The 22,135-nt window shown below is 41.8% G+C and overlaps 1 protein-coding gene across 2 annotated transcripts in view; it reads right to left on the bottom strand.

Annotated features, from left to right (window-relative positions):
• LOC141049765 (glutathione S-transferase omega-1-like) overlaps positions 1 to 17,601 on the bottom strand; it is a 28,814-nt gene extending 11,213 nt beyond the window's left edge. For both annotated transcript variants that reach the window (XM_073546506.1, XM_073546507.1), the window contains exons 1-4: positions 17,445 to 17,601; positions 10,809 to 10,917; positions 8,893 to 9,115; positions 8,436 to 8,537 (exon numbers count right to left, since the gene is read on the bottom strand). In XM_073546506.1, the coding sequence (XP_073402607.1) occupies positions 8,436 to 8,537; positions 8,893 to 9,115; positions 10,809 to 10,917; positions 17,445 to 17,475 (465 nt within the window). In that variant the 5' untranslated portion in view covers positions 17,476 to 17,601. The remainder of the gene's footprint in view (positions 1 to 8,435; positions 8,538 to 8,892; positions 9,116 to 10,808; positions 10,918 to 17,444) is intronic.
• Between the last annotated feature and the right edge of the window lie 4,534 nt (positions 17,602 to 22,135).

Below are 22,135 nucleotides of genomic sequence, written 5' to 3'. Positions count from 1 at the left end.
GGTTAAGGGTTAGGGTCAGGGTTAGGGTTAGTAAAGTCATGGTTTGGGTAGTGTGAGGGGCCACCTAAAAATGTTGGAAAAAACGCAAACGCGGTAAAAACGCACTAAAAACGCATACAAACGCTTAAAAACGCTGCGTTTTTTTCATGCATGCTCATAAAAATGCTTGAAAAAAACGCAGCAGTTGTATGCTTTTGTATGCGTTTTTTCAATGCGTTTTTTTGCGGGAAAAACGCGCTGCAAAAAAAAGCAAGTGTGAAACTAGCCTTAAAAAAAAAAAAAAAAAAAAAAAAGATTTGGGGGACAAAGTCTGAACAAATTTGCTCATCTCTAATTCTACACCCCTGTTTCTTTAATTATCCAGCTCTCAGGCCTCCTTGGAATCGGCAGTTGGGGCCCTAACCCATTGGCCCCTGCGAAGCTTCACAGGTGACATGTCAGTTTCTGATGTGATACATTTGACAATGTGAATTAAGAGTATTCCATCTCAACGATCCCATCCCAATATGTAGCATTTATAAGATTAGCAGATACCTCCAATATAGTATAGTTTTTCTGATTTGCTATTCTTTTCCTTATATGCAGGGATTGCATGACCATAGGTATTCATGGTTATGATCAACTAGCTGTCACTATCACTAGTCGTAACCATGGATACCCAAGGTCCTTCACATGAAAGACATAGCAAATCAGAAGAACTATACTACATTTCTAACTGGAGGTATTTGCCAATATTATAGATGCTACATATTGTGATAGGATCTTTGATATGAGAATTCCCAACTTAAGCCTTAAGGCAGATTTAATACCTGGAACACAGCATCAGTAATTCAAGAAGTTGATGGTTCCTCATTTAAAGGAATTTTAAAATTTTACTCGGACGGATGAAGTCTGTATGGGGGCAAACGATTAATACAAAAGTGTGATCCCCCACATGTATTGTGCATTTTTGTTTGCAGCATATCAGGTTCATTTTTTGAGCCAATGTAAAAAATGCATTTGCTTGTTAGTCTGTACGCTGATCATTGCCATATTTTAATGGGACAATGAGTGACACTAGTGTTAGTACGTAATGTCCTTTGACCCAATATCAGTCCTTGTAAACAGGGGATAAACAGAAACCGTTGGCACTACCCTTGAGATACCGGAATGGTGCACAAGTAGGATCCCAATCCGTGACTATCAATGCATATAAACTTGGCACACACCCAAACGAATAGTGTTGCAAAAATTGGTGATTTTAATAGATGACGGATACCGCATCCACACGCCACAGCATTGCACGTGGGACGGCGATAGTTACCTCCCTGCAGCATTGGTTTTTCTTGAAACCTATTCACAAAGTGCTCACAGTACATTCTAACGTACATTGATGAAGGTCATAGACCGAAACGTTTATGTATGTACTGTCATCTATTAAAATCACCAATTTTTGCAACACTATTCGTTTGGGTGTGTGCCAAGTTTATATGCCTTGTAAACAGGGGGTCTCAATATATATCACTTATAAAAATTAAAATTACCTAGGTTACAGACCATCTCTGGCTGGCGTTTTAGGCAAGGAGTGCATCTTTGCTATAAAGCTTGCTAGTGCCATTCTAAAGATGTATCTGGCCATCTTTAGTCCTCATCTATGCTGATGCTGCAAAGGCAAAGCTGTCTGCACTTGGAGCACTGAAGAGAGCAGTTTGGGCAAGTGGTGTAACGGTGCCCCTGGGGGAAAAAAAAAAAAAAAAAAAAAAATTAACCCCCCCCCCCCCCCCCCCCCCCCCCCCCCACCAGGAGTGCACTGCATCCTAGCAATGTGGGATGATGGACAATGGTGCAGTCTTAGGCTATGTAACCACGTATGCCGAAAATTCCAGACTGAAAACACGCGTTTTTACCTGCGCGTCCCCAAAAAAAAAAAAGTTTGAAATGCAGATTTTTCCGTGAAATTAACAAGCATGCTGCGTTTATGCGGAAAAACTGCATCAATATGCACAAAAAGTGCAAAATTCATTAAAATTAATGGGATGCTTCTAAGCGTTTTCTGCCGGAAAAATGCTTAAAAACCACCTACGTGGGTACACAGCCTTAAAGAACGAACATGAGAAACCTTTAGGGTACGTGCACATGCTGCGGAATGCTCTGCGGATTTGGCAGCGCGGATTTTGTAAAATCCGCAGGTCAAAAGACCTGCGGTTTTACCTGTGGATTAGCCTGCGGTTTTTCATCTCCACAATGGAGGAGATGTCAATTCTTTCTGCGGATTCTGCAGCAGTTTGCCTTGTCAATTCTTTCTGCGGTTTTGAAGCCGCAGCAAATCCGCGTGGAAAATTCCGCAGCGTCTGCACAGCTTTTTTTCCCCCATAGGTTAGAATGCTACTGTACACCTCAGCAAAAACTGCTGCGGATCCGCAGCATGTGCACACACCCTTAAAGGGAACCTGTCAGCAGTTTTGGCCAATATAAGATGCGGCCACCACTTTTCAGTGCTTAGCTACAGCATTTTATAATTATGTAGATGAGCCGACTTGCAAGAGAAGAAAAATAAATTACTCACTTGTAGGGCGGTCCAGCCCAATGGGTGTCATAGGTCTTGATCCAGCACCTCCCATCTTCTTGCAATGCCACCCTCCTGCTTGCTTCACCGCTCCCGGCATCACGCTCCTGCGCAGGCGTACTTCTCTGCCCTGTTGATGGGCAGAGGAAAGAGCTGCAGTGTGCCGGGAAAGGTCAGAGGCCCAGCGTACTGCAGTACTTGGCTCTCCCCTCAAAGGTCAGATAAGTACGCCTGCGCAGGAGCATAATGCCGGGAGCGATGAAGCAAGCAGGAGGGCGGTATTGCAAGAAGATGGGAGGTGCCGGACCTGTGACACCCATCGGACCGGACCGCCCTACAGGCAAGTATAAAATTATTTTTCTTCTCTTGCAGGGCAGATCGGGGACTTATCTACAGCATTACAGAATGCCATAGATAAGCCCTAAAAGGTGGTGGCCATATCTCCTATCAGCCAAGTTACAGGTTACCTTTAAGGCTTTGTTCATATACTGCATATAAAAATGTACAGCATCAGAAAAAAAAAAAAAAAAAATTTCTCTGGAAGCGGTTACTTGGTTTTTGCCTTTGCCATTTTTTAGCAATAAAACGTATTCAGAAAGTGTAGAAGTTATGAGTATTTTACTGTAGATGCAGAAATGTGGCAGATTTTAGTTCAGTACTCAACGTGTAAAATCTCACTCTTACGTACGTGTGAGCATAGCCTGAATTTGGGAGATGAGAGTTCCATGTAACACCCCAGAACCTGTCCAAGCCACGGGCAGCACGAGTCACAGCATGGCTGCATGATTGCAGTCAGGTAATGCACCAGTGTTTGAGAAACTAGACTTTGAAGATCCAGGTGGGAGACAATAGCCAGATGTTAAAGTGCTGCTTGATGATCTTTTTGTATTGTTCATGCTATCCAGACATTTAGGGATAGTGCAGTCGGCAACACTCTTAGGTTATGTGCACATGGTGCGGATTTTTCCGCGCAGATTTTGCAAAATCTGCAGGTAAAATGACATGTGTTTTACCTGCAGTTTTGTGCAGATTTCCCATGGAGCAGATGAAAAACTGCTGCAGAACTGCACAAAAGTTGTGACATGCTGCAGTTTTAGATCTGCAGCATGTGCACAGCATTTTTTGTTTTACATAGCCTTAAATGGTACTGTACATCACTTGCAGTTCTGCTGCAGAACTGCACATAGCCTTAGCCTTCTGGTGCTTAGGGTTACTAAAATTGCTTTATGTGCAGGCCGTGATTCTGGATTACTACAGGTAGCTACTTCATTTTACACAGGCAATTGTAACTCACACCAGTGGTCTATTGTTGTGGGTCCTTTGTACTGATGAACCTTTAGAGGGACTGTTTTCTAAGCACTGTTCATGTAGCAGCTGTGTTTCATATAACTATATGGTGCCATTTCATGCTTCAGGGGCATATGTTTTTGTTTTTTTTTTATTTTAGGACTTATTTCCTGGTCCTTCTATTTTTGCATGTGGAGGTGAACCGTTTTGGTTTTAAGTACGTCTTAACGTCTAATTGTTAATAAAGAGAAATATATATTACAGACCAAAAGTTTGGACACACCTTATCATTCAAAGATTTACAGTTTCCATACACTATACAAAAAGACACATCTGCAAGTTTCTCAATATCTGACATGAAATCAGAATATACCTTTCCCGTCTTGAAGATATTGCTTGATTTACTGGCACATGTTGGACCGGGGGAGTGACATCAGGAGTGCAGAGGGAGCAGACAACGGTCGTTTCGCGCTATCCAAGCGCTTCGCTTGATGACCCGTCGAAGCGCTTGGATAGTGCGAAACGATCGTTGTCAGCTCCCTCTGCACTCCTGATGTCACTCCCCCGGCCCGACATGTGTAACATGTGCCAGTAAATCAAGCAATATCTTCACCAGCTCGTTGAGTGCGACCTCATCTCTACTTGGGTATACAGAGCATTGTGAATTCTCAGGTCTAGCACCCGAAGCTGCCAGTTATCAGCGCTCCAAATGCCGCACACCAGCTGAGGATATATGGTAATAGCGGTGCCATCCACATTGTTTCTTTCATTTTATATATTACAGTTCATTGTTTTGCCACTGGTATAACACTCACACATTGGTCAGATTTAGTGTTATTTGTAGTGCTCCTGGGGTTTTTCTGTTATAAATAGCCAGAGATTATAGTAGTCCAGCGCCATTCCCAGACTGCATGCTCCAAGCGATGTACTTGCAAGGGAGAGACTAGTCAAATCGTAAAGACCAGCAGATCACTCAGATCAGTGCCATCTGGGGACAATATGCGGAAACCAGACTAGAATACCTTCAGAACCTCAAGGTATAGTGTCTGACACACCAAAGCATTTTAGGGAATATTATACCTTGCTGCATTTGTGCAATGATATATATACAGCTCTGGCAAAAGTTGAGACCACTGCAAAATTTTCTTTGATTTCTCTTTATAAGTATATTCGCGGAAAGTGTAAGTTGCTCTTTTATTCTATAAACTACTGACATGTCTTAGAGTTTCCAAGCATTAAATTTTGTATTAAGAAAATGAGGAGAGAGGGGAAAAAAAAAAAAAAAAAAAAAAAAAAAAAAAACCAGTGCTTGCAGACCTCAAATTATGCTAAGAAAATAAGTTCATAGTCATTTAGAAATAACAATACTCAGGAAGCGTTCAGGAATCAATATTTTGTGGAATAACTATGATTTTTAAATCACAGCTTTCATGCGTCTTGGCATGCTTTCCACCAGTCTTTCACACTGCTTTTGTGTGACCTTATGCCACTCCCAGTACAAAAATGTAAGCATTTCTTTGTTTGATGGCTTGTGACTATCCATCTTCCTCTTGATTACATTCCAGAGGTTTTCAGTGGGGTTCAGGTCTGGAGATTGGGCTGGCCATGACAGGGTTTTGATGTGGTGGTCCTTCATCCACACATTGATTGACCTAGCTGTGTGGCATGGTGCATTGTCCTGCTGGAAAAAAAACAGTACTCAGACTTGGGGGAACATTGCCTGAGAAGAAGGAATCAACCGTTTTTCCAGTATAACCTTGTATGCCGCTTGATTCATATGTCCTTCACAAAGATTAACCTGGCCAATTCCAACCTCACTGAAGCATCCCCAGATCATCACCGATCCTCCAACAAATTTCACAGTGGGTGCAAGACACTTGCTTGTACACCTCTCTGGGTCTCCGTCTAACCATTAGATGACAAGGTGTTGGACAAAGCTGAAAATTAGACTCAGAGCAGATTACCTACTCCAGTCCTCTATAGTCCAAACCTTATGGTCTTTGGCAAACTTCAGCCTGGCTCTCCTTTGTTTCCTCATTGATGAAAGGCTTTTTTCCCCTACCTTAACATGACTTGAGCCCTGTCTCTAGGAGCCTGTTACAAACTGTTCTTGCCATACACTTCACCCCAGCTGCCATTCCCTTTTTTAGGTCACTTGAGGTCATCCTGCGGTTGCTGAGTGACATTCGAATAAGATGACGGTCATCCCAGTTAGTGGAGAGTCGTTTTTGCCCTCTGCTGGTCTATAGCTTTGTTGTTCCCTTTGTCTGCTGCTTGACCTTGTTGTAACGGACTGCTGTCTTAGAAATTTTAAGGATGGAGGCAACATGATGCTCACTGTATCCCTCTGCTAGTAAAGCCAGAATTGAGCCCTTTTCCTCACTCAAGACTTTTCTTTTCAACTCCTTTGGCATGGTTAAGAGTCATTTATGGTTAAATTTCATTCCTATTACATTTGGGATATTACTAGCACTTGTTTTGCCATCCAGCTTGTCCTTTTGCAAGAGGATTGTGAACACACCAGCAGGGTTTTTATACTTTCCTTTGTTAAATAAGATTTGGTTCAGATGATCACCAAAACAGAGTGAAAAATGAGGATGAATGACCTCATGGAGATCAACATCCAACACTGCGGAGACACCATCACATTTCTCAACAGTGATTCTAGAGCAATGCCCCCATCCCTTATGGGAAATATGCAAAAACATGTAAATCAAGGAGGATTGTTAACACACCAGCAGGGTTTTTATACTTTTTCGTTAAATAAAACTTGGTTCAGATGATCACCTAATCAGAAGCACATTAAGTAGAATGAGGCCGGGGTCACACGCGAGAAACTCGGACAAGACTCGCACATTAATACCCTGCAGTGCTGCCGGCACTCAGGAGCAGAGCGTGCAGCTGCATGTATGGCTATGCGACCGCATTGGCCAATCCAAGTGCCGGCAACAGCACGCGAAAAAGACTTGGGTATAATAGATCATAAACTGAACATGAGTCAGTGTGACGCAGCAGGAAAAAAGGCAAATGCAATTCTGGGATGTATAAACAGAAGCATACAGTCTAGATCACATGAAGTCATTATTGCTCTCTACTCCTCTTTGGTCAGACCTCATCTGGAATATGGTGTCCAGTTTTGGGCACCACAAAAAAAAAAAAAAAAAAACCCACATCAAACTGGAGCAAGAATGGTGTCAGGTCTGCAAATCAGAAGAAAGGAAGAGCAGCATCCAATCAATGTGGCCGAAACGTTGTATTTGATGGCATAATAAATTTGTCATTTTTTCACCCGGATTTGATGCTGCGGTCTGCAAACCATCTCCTATGAGGAACGGTTACAGGATTTGGGAATGTTTAGCTTGTAAAAGAGAAGACTGAGAGGAGACTTAATAGCTGTCTACAAATATCTCAAGGGCTGTCACATTGTAGAAGGATCATCTTTATTCTCATTTGCACAAGGAAAGACTAGAAGCAATGGGATGAAACTGAATGGGAGGAGACACAGATTAGATATTAGAAAAGACTTTGACAGTGAGGGTGATCAATGAGTGGAACAGGCTGCCACGAGAGGTGGCAAGTTCTCCTTCAATGGAAGCCTTCAAACAGACTGGACAGACATCTGACTGGGATGATTTAGGTCTAAGGGGTAAGGTTTCTGATTGTGAAGAGTGACATACCAGCTCTGGCTTGTCAAGGTAAGGACAAGTGGCGCTATAGAGTTCAAGACTTCTCTCTATTTGCATATTATTTTCCCAGAGGAGCACTTAACGGCGAATAAGCCTTACCAAGCCAGAGCTTGTATGTCACTCTCCACAAGGAGAAACCTTACCCCTTAGACCTCAGTCCAGAGCCTCTCACCTAACCAAATCAGTTCTCATACTTTGCACTGGCGAGGGCCAATAGCCTGAAACAATGGGATGATTTAGCAAATCCTGCTTTGAGCAGGCAGTTGGACCAGATAATAATAATCTTTATTTTCATATGGCACTAACATATTCCGCAGTGCTTTACAGTTTGCACACATTTCATCACTGTCCCCGATGGGGCTCACAATCTGAATTCCCTATCAGTATGTCTTTGGAGTGTGGGAGGAAACCGGAGTGCCCGGAGGAAACCCACGCAAACACGGGGAGAACATACAAACTCCTTGCCCAGGAGGTCCCTTCCAACTCTACCATTCTATGAGTTTCTCGCATGTCTGATCCCAGCCTGAGGTGTACTCTGGTTGGAATTCAACTGACACTGGAATGGCTGTCAGTCATGTAGAGAAGCTGATTTTTATGAAACTGTGCAGTGGTCTCTTAAATTTATTAGCTCTGGCAAAGTTATATATACATACACACAGTGCAAATTAATTGGGACAAAGCATTTTAAGTAAAAATCGTAAGTTGGTTACCAGTCAGTGATTCAAACGAGTTTTAACTGCTTTGAACAGGTGTGAGTGCCTGTTCAAAGCAGTTAAAACTGGTTTGAATCACTGATTGGTAACCAACTTACAATTTTATAAAAAAAAAAAAAAAAAAAAAAAAAAAAAAAGCTTTGTCCCAATTTATTTGCACAGCACTGTATATTTTAGATCATATTTTGAAAACCACTTCCTTACCTCTTCAAATTTTTTAAGTTTCTCAAAAAACTGGTTCTTTAATTCAGTTGCATCTTGATTGTCCTTCTTGGCAAACATAATCTTGTAGAGTGCGGCAGTAACCTGAGATGAAGCACACAAGGTCAGATTACTTTTCTCGTTAGACATTTCCTAAACATAAAATTGACTTTACTCTCCCTTCAACGCTATGAATAAATGATTGAAGGGTGGCCCTTCCTTAGGACAGTTTTGTGAGGCAGCAACAGAAGTGAGCGCTTCTTGAAAAACACTTACATTGGGTTCAGTTTTTCACCTCATCCATGACCTTGGAGTTTCTGAATACCATTTTTTGGGGAACTACCATAGACGGAACCCTTCAGTATAGGGAAAACAGTGTTTGGAAGAAGACCCCTTTTATTTTGTTTTTTTTCTAGCCTCAGACATTACATGGATTTTACATGTCCAACAAAGTTCCTACCGCAGAGAAATGTTCCAAGAGAATCTTCTGTTGGGCTTTTTCGTAGGGATCGGCTGGGGTCAGCTTATTCTCAGGAAAGGTCTCATCCAGGTAATCGCAAACAATTGGAGATTCATAGATTATTTTACCATCAGAGGTTTCAATAGATGGCACCAGTCCCAGAGGACTTTTCTCAAAAAACCAATCCGGCTTGTCCTTCAGGTTAATGTTGACAACTTCATGTCTGAACAGAAAGAGAAAACCGATCAGTTCAAGTGAGACATGCAACAGTCACTTTGTAAACCCAAAATAAATATACATAGAATATAGAAACGCAAAGTAACCCCTTACAGCCTGTGACATACAAATGGCACATGTCTTGTCAGAATGTGGCCTGATTACACATATCGCACAGTGACTGCAGACTTGACACCTAGTTTTTGACAAGATTTATTGCTCTGGTAATCTAAAAATAAACCATCGACCTGTAACAAAAAGAAAACAAAAAAGCAACCATATCCTTACCTCTCCCCTGCTCAGTCAGGTCCCCCGCTGCAATCCATCAGAAAGGGTTAAGTGGTTTACACAGGGACCAGTGCTAATGCGACCAGCCCCATGTAAACCACTGCCATACTGAATTATTTCATCTCTGCGCAGCCTCCTTTGCTGCCTTGAGATGAACTAATTACCGTGGGAAAGTTTCTGCATTTTTTTTCCCCCCACAGGTCAGCCAGGGGACTCTGCGCAGCCTCACTTTCCCATGGTAGTTAGATAGATGCGCCTTTTCTGGGAGCAGATTTTTGTAGCAGGGGGGGTCCCCCAAAAACAATGGTCTGTCTCAAGGCTATTAAAATCTGCCCTCACTCACCTGCTTTACCTCTCTGGTTCCGATTTTGCCACGGGAGCACGTGCATTCTTTTTTCCAACGAATTAACCCCTTAATTCAGGGTTCCCCAACTCCAGTCCTCAAGGCCCACCAACAGATCATGTTTCCAGGATTTCCTTAGTATTGTTCAGGTGATAATTGCTTCACCTGTGCAATACAAGTGACATCCTGAAAACATGAGATCTGGAGTTGGGGAACCCTGACTTAACACCTAGACGTCCCAAATTTGACACACAAACCCAGATTTAAATTAGTCAGGGTTAAAAAAAAAAATAAAAAAAATTATATATATATATATATATATATATATATATATACACACACACACACACACACACATATACACACACACACACACGAAATGAAATTTACTGTATGTAAACCGTGTGTCATTTCATGTCGGGTTGGGGAATGATTTTACAGAAGCCGGCAATTGAATTAGTGGCTATTCTGCTATGTAGAACTCTATGAAATGTGTGTATATAGACACATACACACTCTTTCGTTTATTAACCTGTCAGTGAGATTTTACTGTATTTATCTATACACACACTGCATGTTTCTATGTGTATATATCTATTCTTTTGTTTGGGTTTTAACCTGTCATAGGGATCCATTATATGTCCATTTTGCAAGCCTGCGAGAAACTCTCGGCATACGGATGCTTACATGAGCAAAATACGCGGCCGCACACCTTAAAAACGGATGATATACGGATCACCATTTAGGGACCATTTCTCCGTATTACGGCCGTAAAATACAGACCGTATTTTTATACGTTAAGTGTGACTCCAGACTAACGGTTGTGACCCCAAGATCACGGTTTTGATACAACCAGAATGTTGCTCTGTAGCCCTGGCCTGAATGGAGCAGAGGTATGGCATGCTCAGCCTCTGCTCCACTCATGATCTACGAACTGCAGCCGATCCCATCCCCCAGCAATATAAAGATTAATAATATTGGGGAGAGGGAATAACAACTGTTTGCAAAAACAAGAAAAGGTGAGGAGCATGTCAAATCTCCAGAAATGGTATAAAACTCTGGTGCCTACTTGATTCCTTTTGCGACTAAGACAAGCCTTGCTCTTTGGGCAAAAGGGCAGAATCTCATGCTGTAAAGTCGAAGAATCCCTTCTGGTACAGGTCCTGGGGCGGCGCTGCCTGGGAAAAAAAAAAAAAAAAAAGTTTTAATTTAGAGTACAGATATCCATAAAGGTAGTAACAGGTGCAGATGTTAATGAAAACTACGCCAGCCGTGGAGAAGGGGGAAACTAGTGACTCACAGATTTGCTCCAAGCGACCGTCATACCCTCTTCACCACACAGCGCTCATGTACATATTGCACTCACTGATGTGATTTTACCAAAATGCCAGGAGTTATGTAAAAATTGCTGAAAAATAATCAGACACTGACATATTGACAGTAAAACAAGGGTTAAGTCTTTAGTAAACAATTACTCATTATACAGTCCTTTTAACTCCTTCCAACTCATGTTGTAGGTTGGATTTCCATGTTAGGAAACTCTTACCTCCAGACTAAGCAGAAAGAACTCACTGACCCGACGTCTCAATTCCACGAGACTTTCCCTAGTTGATTACGGCAATTAACCTATATCCACATCTCAGCGATAACCTTGTTCACAAGTGAGGAATTTAGACTACACATACGACATGTAGCCGAGCAGATTTATGAATATTTATTGTTTCTTACACACAGATCAGATTTGCTGTGGATTTTCTAGACAGAAAAATCTGCAGTTGTATCACTTTTTCAAGTTTGTGACATTTTGCATTAGTGGGTGTTAAATCCATCAGATGCTAATGTAAAGTCTATAAATACACTAGATGCAAAAGCTTTCTTTGAAGGGGAGGTTTGTGTTGCATATCAGCTTAACCCCTTCACTACCAAGGGTGGTTTGCACGTTAACTCCCGGGCCAATTTTTACAATTCTGACCACTGTACCTTTATGAGGTCATAACTCTGGAACGCTATCATGGATCCCGGTGATTCTGACATTGTTTTCTCGTGACATATTGTACTTCATGGTAGTGGTAAAATTGCATTCAAATAACTTGCGTTTATTTGTGAAAAAAAAACGGAAATTTGGTGAAAATTTTGAAAATTTTGCAACTTTGAATTTTTATGCCCTTAAATCACAGCGATACAGCACACAAAAAAAAAAAACTTAATACATAACATTTCCCACGTTTACTTTACATCAGCACAATTTTGGAACCAAAATTTTTTTTTGTTAGGAAGTTATAAGGGTTAAAAATTGACCAGCGATTTCTCATTTTTGCAACACCATTTTATTTTTAGGGACCACTTCACATTTGAAGCCACTTTGAGGGGTCTATATGATAGAAAATACCCAAAAGTGACACCATTCTAAAAACTGCACCCCTTAAGGTGCTTAAAACCACATTCAAGAAGTTTATTAACCCTTTAGGTGCGTCACAGGAATTTTTTGAATATTAAAAAAAAAAAAAAAAAAAAAAAAATGAACATTTAACTTTTTTTCACAAAAAAAAAACTTCAGGTTCAATTTTCTTTATTTTACCAAGGGTAACAGGAGAAATTGGACTGCAAAAGTTATTGTGCAATTTGTCCTGAGTACGCTGATACCTGATATGTGGGGGGGAACCACTGTTTCGGCGCATGGCAGACCTCAGTAGGGAAGGAGCGCTGTTTGACTTTTTCAATGCAAAATTGGCTGGAATTCAGATCAGACGCCATGTCGCGTTTGGAGAGCCCCTGATGTACCTAAACAGTGGAAACCCCCACAAATGACACCATTTTGGAATCTAGACCCCCCAAGGAACTTATCTAGTTGTGTGGTGAGAACTTTGAACCCCCAAGGGCTTCACAGAAGTTTATAACGTACAGCAGTACAATTAAAAAAATCATATTTTTTCCACAAAAATGATCTTTTCACCCTCAATTCTTATTTTTCCAAAAGTAACAGGACCCTAGAAGATATTGTGCAATTTATTCTGAGTACGCTGATACCCCACATGTGGGTGTAAACCACTATTTGGGCGCATGGCAGAGCTCGGAAGGGAAGCAGCGCCATTTGACGTTTTTGGCTGGAATTGAGATCGGACACCATGTCGCGTTAGGAAAGCCCCTGATGTACCAAAACAGTAGAAACCCCCCACAAATGACACCATTTTGGAAACTAGACCCCCCAAGGAACTTATCTAGATGTGTGGTGAGCACTTTGAACCCCCCAGTGCTTCACTGAAGTTTATAACGTCCGGGCGTGAAAATAAAAAAAAAAAAAATCGTATTTTTTCCACAAACATGATCTTTTAGTCCCCATTTTTTTATTTTCCCAAGGGTAACAGGAGAAATTGGACCCCAAAAGTTGTTGTCCAATTTGTCCTGAGTATGCTGATACCTCATATGTGGGAGAAAACTACTGTATGGGCACACGTCGGGGCTCGGAAGGGAAGTAGTGACGTTTTGGAATGCAGACTTTGATGGATTGGTCTGCGGGTGTCATATGCGTTTGGAGAGCCCCTGATGTACCTAAACTATTGAAACTCCCCACAAGTGACCCCATTTTGGAAACTAGACCCCCCACAGAGCTTATCTAGATGTGTGGAGAGCACTTTGAACCCCCAAGTGCTTCACAGAAGTTTATAACGCCTGGGCGTGAAAATAAAAAAAAAAACATTTTTTTCCGCAAAATTATATTTTTGCCCCCAATTTTTTATTTTCCTAAGGGTAACAGGAGAAATTGGACCCCAAAAGTTGTTTTGTAATTTGTCCTGAGTAGGCTGATACCCTACATGAGGGGGTAAAACACTGTTTGGGCACATGGCAGAGCTTGGAAGGGAAGGAGCACCATTTGACTTTTTCAACGCAGAATTGGCTGGAATTGAGATCAGACGCCATGTTGCCTTTGGAGAGCACCTGATGTGCCCAAACAGTGGAAACCCCAAATTATAACTCCAACCCTAACCTCAACACACCCCTAACCCTAATCTGAGCCCTAGCCCTAGCCGTAACCCTAACCCTAGCGGGAAAATGGAAATAAATACATTTTCTTTTAGTTTTATTATTTTTCCCTAACTAAGGGGGTGATAACGGGGGGTTTGATTTACGATTTATAGCGGTTTTTATGTTTGGCGGCTGTCGCACGCTAAAAGACGCTTTTTATTGTAAAAATAGTTTTTGCATCACCACATATTGTGAGCTATAATTTTTCCGTATTTTGACCCACCGAGTCATGTGAGGTCTTATTTTTTGCGGGACGAGTTGACGTTTTTATTGGTACCATTTTCGGGCACGTGACATTTTTTGATCGCTTTTTATTCCGATTTTTGGGGCGCAGAATGAACAAAAACCAGCGTTTCATGAATTTCTTTTGGGGGGTGCGTTTACACCGTTCCGCGTGCGGTAAAATTGATAAAGTGGTTTTATTCTTCGGGTCAGTACGGTTACAGCGATACCTCATTTAGGTCGTTTTTTTATGTTTTGTCGGTTTTTTGCAATGAAAACCATTTTATATAAAAAATAATTATTTTTGTATCGCTTTATTCTGCGAGCTATAACTTTATTTTTTTGCGGGTGATGCTGTATGGCAGCTCGTTTTTTGCGGGACAAGATGACGTTTTCAGCGGTACCATGCATATTTATATGCGTCTTTTTGATCGCGCGTTATTGCACTTTTTGTTCGGTGGTATGATAATAAATCATTATTTTTTGCTTCGTTTTTTTTTTTTTTTTTAAGGGGTTCGCTAAAGGGGTTAACTAATGGGACAGTTTTATAGGGCAGGTCATTACGGACACGGCGATACCAAATATGTGTACTTTTATTGTTTTTGTTTTTTTTTATTTTGAAAAAATGGATTTATTGGGGAATATATTTTTTTTTTTTTACTAATTTATTTAGCGATTTTTTTTTTAATTATTTTTAACACTTTTTTTTTTTTTTTTACTTTATTACCTTGTCCCAGGTGGGACATCACTGTCCTGTGACAGATCGCTGATCTGTCACATCACAGATCACTGTGACAGATCAGCGATCTGACACAGGCACTGCTGCAGACTTCCTCATGCCTGCGCTTTGCAGGCACTGAGGAAGCCAGCTTCCTCAGGCCCCCCGTCGCCATCTTGGATTCGGGGGCCTGGAGGAAAGGAGCCCCCCGCAGCAGCGCTGCACATTGCGCTGCCGTGGGGGGCTCAGGGAAGCACGGAGGGAGCCCCCTCCCTGCCGATGCTTCCCTTTAACCCCCGGTACACCGCGATCGCGTTTGATCGCGGTGTGCAAGGGGTTAACGTGTCGGGGGCGGTCCGTGACCGCCCCTGACACATTGTGCCGGGTGTCAGCTATGATAATTAGCTGACACTCGGCCGCGATCAGCGGCGCTCACCACGTGGGCGCCGCTGATCGCGATGACGTAATATTCCGTCCATGGTAATTAGGTCCATGGTCACATGGACGGAATATTACGTCAATTGTAGGTAAGGGGTTAAAGAAAAAAAAAAAAAAAAAGTGCATGCTGAGTTTTTTTCCGCTACAAGTCTGCAATCACTGACCGCAGGTCATTGAATTCTCATATTGAGGGCACTGCAGTTTGCTTACATGCAGGCACATGCCAAATAGAGGTGCGCAGCCCTCGCTCAATGCTAGTGTATTGATTGTGGCTGGATATAGTCTAGTCCGGATGTGGCTGGAAGTATGTACAGGACTGCTGGCACTGCAGAATTACTCATTTTGCCTTTCTACCTAGCCAATTCTTAGAAACAAAGTTTCTTGTCTCAGCAATAGTTTCCCCCTTGCCCTTCCAGGTACTTTTGCAGTGACTTAACACTAGAACTACCAGAGGGGTCATTTTGACCCTTTTGCCATTTCTTTTTCCTATAATTTCTAAAATTTTAACAAATGAGTTGTGACTTTTTATTCATGGTAGTGTATATTTTAGAACACAAAAATGAGTTGTAACTTTCAGGGGCCCGGATTTTACAATTCATACCTATAAGTACTAAAAGTAGTAGTAGGCAAGTCACCTAAGGGTACGTGCACACGCTGCGGAATCCGCTGCAGATTAATCCGCACGGATTTTGCAAAAACCGCAGATAATCCGCAGGTCCAAAGACCTGCGGATTATCTGCGGTTTGGTCCTGCGGATTCACTATCTCCACAATGGTGGAGATAGGAAACCGCTGCGGGTTCCTGCAGAAAGAATTGACATGCAATTCTTTCTGCGGATTCAAAACCGCAGCAAATCCGCGCGTTTTTTTCCGCAGCGTCGGCACAGCGTTTTTTTTCCCATTCAAATGAATGGTACTGTACACCGCAGCTAAAACTGCTGCGTGTCCGCAGCGGCCAAAACCGCTGCGTGTGCACACAGCCTAATATTATAGAGTACAGAAAATCACAGTGCTTCTCCCTAGTTGTAGAGTGTAATTGTAACTTTGCATATCAGGGATGATTCAGCATTTTGTTTTGTCTATACTTGTCTGAACATGTTTGATCCATGTCTCTTGTAGCGATTTCTGTCTGCACTTCAGTAGCAAACATTACAGTTGAAGCTACAACTCTGCATGTTGGTACAGTGTCGTTTTATTACTTCTGTGATCTTACAAGTCCCTTTTTGCGACGTATATTTGAAGCATGAGTAAGGAGAGGGGTCTGACAAGCGATGAAATTTTGAAATGTCTTCAGAATTTATCTGAAAATGAGTCAGAAGAAGTGGCCCATCATCTGCAATGTCTGAACCACAAACAAAAGGACAAGAAATACGCAAGCGTCGAAAATGTGGAGTTGGAAGATGCAACGAAAACAAATCAACTAAAACTTGCGCAAGCTGTAACAAACCAGTTTGTGGAAAATGCACTGAGAAAGTGGAAGAAAGTACTGTTTGTGTTAACTGTTGGACACCGCATGCTATGACCATGTGAAAGGAAAATGCGTGCTGTACTTGATCTTAACACTGTTCCTACTGAGTTAAAATAAATGTTCTTTAATTTGTTGGCAAAAAAAAAAAAAAAAAAAAAAAAAGTTATTTTTACTCCAGAGTCAGTACTTCTGAACGGGGGTCAAAATGACCCCTAATGGTAGTTATAGGTATTATGAAACATGCAGTAGTTCTAGTGTTAAGTAGGAGTCATTCAAGAAGAAAAAAAAAGGGGACCACCTTCTTCTACATAGAGCTTAGAACGATTCACCAAGTCATTTTTATAGTCACGGGAGTTCATAGACCTAATGGAAAAAGAAGAACCAGCTGGGTACAAAGAGGTAAAAATGAGCAATTGTAAGTACACAGCGCTATATAATATGACGACTGCAATATATTAAGAGGGTGAGGATTTGGATGGGAGGAGGAGTGAATCTAAGTAGCAGGCATAACTTGGCTGAAAGACAGATGCAAACCCAGATAACAGAACATTGCAATACCATAAGGTATAATAATGCCAACATACACCAGCTCTGCTACATACGGCTGCACAGCACAACGATTCCGATGCGGTCAACCTTGTAAGTGTATCCAATTAATATCTGTAACACACTACAGTAATTAATGCAGAAATCCATTTAAACCTCTCCTTTTAGCCATTAAAGTGCACTGTACTAGGAAGTAAATACAATATGTTTTTATTGCACATATATATTTGTATAACCTATTTATGTAATATTAGGTGAAAGCTCATGGTCTCAGTATGTTCCTTTACTTACCCTTGGCCAAACTCCTCTGTGATCCGGCCATGGCTGCTGTCAGTGACTGGTGAGACCGGGAGGACAGCTATGTATGTTACTCTATGGGGCGCAGCTGCTGAATATAAGGCCTGAGGTTCCAGAAGGAGGCCTGAGAGCTGCTCCTCCTTGCTGGGTCTATAGCAGTATCCACCCCCTTCCCGGCAGCTAATGATCAACCAAAGACAGGCATAGCTCCTCCATCTGTGCAGTGATTATTACATAAGCCATATGAATGTAATTACACTCCTATTATTACTAGGCAATGACTTTGCAAACTTCGCTCAAATGTAAAGCAATGTGAATAATTCATGTGCACACACAATGAAGATTAGCCCTGGGCTACACTGTGGTTTTTGTAGCACTACTGGTTCATTTCAATTATTAAGTGGCAGCTCCATGCATTGCTTTGGACTGCAGCTAAAATGTCTAAATCAATCATTAGTGCCACAAAAAGTCACAGTGTAGCCCAATCCTTAGGCCACGTTCACACTTTAGTACCGTATTGTACATCAGTATTTGTAGCCAAAACCAGGAGCGGGTGATAAATGTAGACGTGGTGACTTGTTTCTTTTATACTTTTCCTCTGATTATTCAGTTTCTGATTTTGACTTATAAATACTGATGTAAAATACTGACCAAACACGTGGCCTTACTCTGCAATCATTAGAATAGTTAAAGGGAACCTGTCACCAGTTTTGGCCAATATGAAGTAAGGCCACCACCTTTCAGGGCTGATATACAGCATTCTATAACGCTGTATATAAGCCCCAACCTGACCTGTAAGTGAAGAAAAATAACTTATTAGGCCGGGGTCACACTGGCGAGGAATACGGACGAGTGAGAGGCGTTAAAAGCACGCATTACACACGGACAAATGATTCTCTATGGGGCAGCTCCCAACAGCCGTATATTTCTCGGCCGTATTCTACGCAGCATACTGTGATTGTCAGCGTACTATGGCCGTAGTACGCCAATGCAAGTCTATGGGTGCGCAAAAAATACGCATTACACACGGACCACACATGTGACTTGCGAGAAATACGCACCCGGTGTCTTTAAGCAGAGCCGGAAATTCAGTGCACTATACAGTAAACTCACACTGACAGGTTTAATAAAGAAACAAAAGAATAGATATATACACATAGAATACATATATATATATATATATACATATATATATGCATTCTATGTGTCTATATCTATTCTTTGGCTTCTGTTAGAAACCCTGTCATAGGGATCCATTATATGTCCATTTTGCAAGCCTGCAAGAAAATTTCGCCATACGGATGCTGACATGCGCAAAATACATGACCACACCTTGCTTACGGATGACATACAGAGCACTATTTAGGGGTCATTCATCCGTATTACGTATGTAAACTACGGACCGTATTTTGCGTTGGTTAGTGTAACCCCGGCCTTATACTCACCTAAGGGGCGGTCCGGTCCAAGGGGTGTCGCTGGTCTTGGTCCGGCTCCTCCCATCTTCTTGTGATCGCCGTCCTCCTGCTTGCTTCATGTGGATGACGCATTCCTACGTCATCCACACAGGCTCCCCGGCATCACGCTCCTGCGCAGGCGTACTTCTCTGCCCTGTTGAGGGCAGAGCAAGGTACTGAAGTGCGCAGGCATCGGGGCTCTTCGACCTTTCCCGGCATTTGCGCACTGCAGAACTTTGTTCTGCCCTCAACAGGTCAGATAAGTGTGCCTGCGCAGTGCCGAGGAAACTGTGTGGATGATGCAGGGATGCGTCATACACACAAAGCAAGGTAAAATGAAACTTAAGCACTCAACTTAGAGGTATATTTCATCATTTTTTATTGTAGCCAAAAACGAAACGTTTCAGCCACGTACGTCCTTCTTCAGTTACCGGCTGTGAGATAATAGAGGAAATGTATGCAGCGCTACTGCATGCCAAAAACACGTATCTATATGAAAAGTCTGGATAGATGCAGAGGACCGGATAAAACCGGTAAACGTGATGCCAGAGGAGAGACAGTATGCACGTGTTCAACAGCGATGCGGCTTCCACCGACGCTGCATACATTTCCTCTATTATCTCACAGCCGGTAACTGAAGAAGGCCGTACGTAGCCAAAACGTTTCATTTTTGGCTACAATAAAAACTGATGAAATATACCTCTAAGTTGAGTGCTTAAGTTTCATTTTACCTTGGTTTACGGTGTGGGAATCTACTTAAAGCACCTACTCTAGGTAGTGCACACGGGATTTTTTCATACACACAAAGCAAGCAGGAGAACGGCGATCGTAAGAAGATAGGAGGCGCCGGATGAAGACCTGCGTCATCCCTCGGACTGGACCGCCCCGCAGGTGAGTATAATAAAAGTTATTTTTGTTCTCTTACAGGTCGGGTTTGGGGCAGATATACAGGATTTTAGAATGCTGTATATCACCCCTGAAAGGTGGTGACTTTACTTCACATTGGCCGAAACTGGTGACAGGTTCGCTTTAACTAAATGGGAAGCCATAGTCCTCTTGGCTTACGTTCTATCCAACATCTGGGCATCATGGATATAAAATATGCAATGATTATCGCACTAGATTGTCATCATGCATTTTCATGTGTATTATATGAAGGTTATATTGTATGCGGTTTCATACTCCTGCAATTTCATATTGCAAAAACTGATTGTATACCGTGTGATGTATGATGTGTCTCATTAGGGCCTCGTTCACACTTGTTGGATTGACACAGATTTCGGTTCAGATTTCACACTAAGGCCGGAGTCACACACAACGATAAATAAATCGGTCCGATTTTTCCGAAATCGCACAAATGTTTCCTGACCAGTGATCCATCTGTCATCCGAATTTCCTGCGATGATCCGATTTTATTCGCATCTAAGCATCCGTATGGCTGGCGATATTTTGTCGGAGGCTTGCAAAATGGACATATAATGGATCCCTACGGCAGGTTAAAACACAAAACGAAAGAATAGATATATACACATAGAATACATATATGTATATATACATGTCATTGAGACACATATATACAGTATATATATATATATAGTTATATTTCATACAGTTCTACATAGCAGACTAGCCGCTAATTCAATTGCCGGTTTTTGTAAAGTCATTCCCCAACCCGACATGAAATGACACACGGTTTATATACAGTAAAGCATTTCATTTCATGTTTTTTTTATATGTCCCTGACTAATAATTAGATGAGGGTTTGTGTGCAAAATTTGGGACGTCTAGGTGTTAATTTAAGGGGTTAATTCGTTGTAAAAAAAATGCGTTGGCCCCCGCGGTAAAATCGCAACCAGAGAGGTAAAGCAGGTGAGTGAGGGCAGATTTTTATAGCCTTGAGAGGGACCATTTTTTTTGCCCCCCCCCGGCTACAAAAATCTGCCCCCAGACACCCCAGATAAGGCGCATCTATAAGATGTGCCTATTCTGGCACTTAGAATCATAGAATCATAGAATCGTAGAGTTGGAAGGGACCTCCTGGGCCATCTGGTCCAACCCCCTGCTCAAAGCAGGATTCGCTAAATCATCCCAGTCAGATGTCTGTCCAGCCTCTGTTTGAAGACTTCCATTGAAGGAGAACTCACAACTTCTCGTGGCAGCCTGTTCCACTCATTGATCACTCTAACTGTCAAAAAGTTTTTTCTAATATCTAATCTGTGTCTCCTCCCACTCAGTTTCATCCCATTGCTTCTAGTCTTTCCTTGTGCAAATGAGAATAAAGTTGATCCTTCTACAATGTGACAGCCCTTTAGATATTTGTAGACAGCTATTAAGTCTCCTCTCAGTCTTCTCTTTTGCAAACTAAACATTCCCAAATCCTGCAACCTTTCCTCATAAGACAGGGTTTGCAGAGCGGTCACCATTCTGGTCGCTCTTTTCTGAACTTGCTCCAGTTTGTTGATGTCTTTTTTAAAATGTGGTGCCCAAAACTGGACACAATATTCCAGATGAGGTCTGACCAAAGAGGAGTAGAGGGAAATAATGACTTCACGTGATCTAGATTGTATGCTTCTTTTAATACATCCTAGAATTGCATTTGCCTTTTTTGCTGCTGCATCACACTGTTGACTCATATTCAGTCTGTGATCTATTAGTATACCCAAGTCTTTTTCACATGTGCTGTCACTTATCCCTATTCCTCCCATTCTATATATGCTTTTTTCATTTTTATTGCCCAGATGTAGTACTTTGCATTTCTCCCTGTTAAAAACCATTCTGTTAGTTGCTGCCCACTTCTCCAGTTTATTTAAATCTTTTTGAATCCTCTCTCTCTCTTCTCTAGTATTAGCTATCCCTCCTAGCTTTGTGTCATCAGCAAATTTAATCAGTTTACCCTCAGTTCCTTCATCTAAATCGTTGATAAAGATGTTGAACAATACAGGGCCCAGGACAGAGCCCTGTGGTACCCCACTTGAGACATTCTTCCAACTGGATGTGCAGCCATTTACGACCACTCTTTGGGTCCGATCACTAAGCCAGTTATGAATCCACCTAACAGTTGCCTTGTCCATTCCATACTTAGTCATTTTTTTAATAAGGATTGTATGAGAGACTTTGTCAAATGCTTTGCTGAAGTCAAGATGTACTATATCTACAGCATTTCCTTGATCCACCCAATCAGTGATACCGTCATAGAAGGAAATTAAGTTAGTCTGACATGACTTATTAGTT

This window comes from Dendrobates tinctorius, unplaced genomic scaffold (genome assembly GCF_039654945.1).
Source record: "Dendrobates tinctorius isolate UK_male_01 unplaced genomic scaffold, ASM3965494v1 ptg000147l, whole genome shotgun sequence".
NCBI classification, from domain to species: Eukaryota; Metazoa; Chordata; class Amphibia; order Anura; family Dendrobatidae; genus Dendrobates; species Dendrobates tinctorius.
Note: the sequence above shows the minus strand (reverse complement) of the source record. Positions and strands in the feature narration are given on the sequence as shown.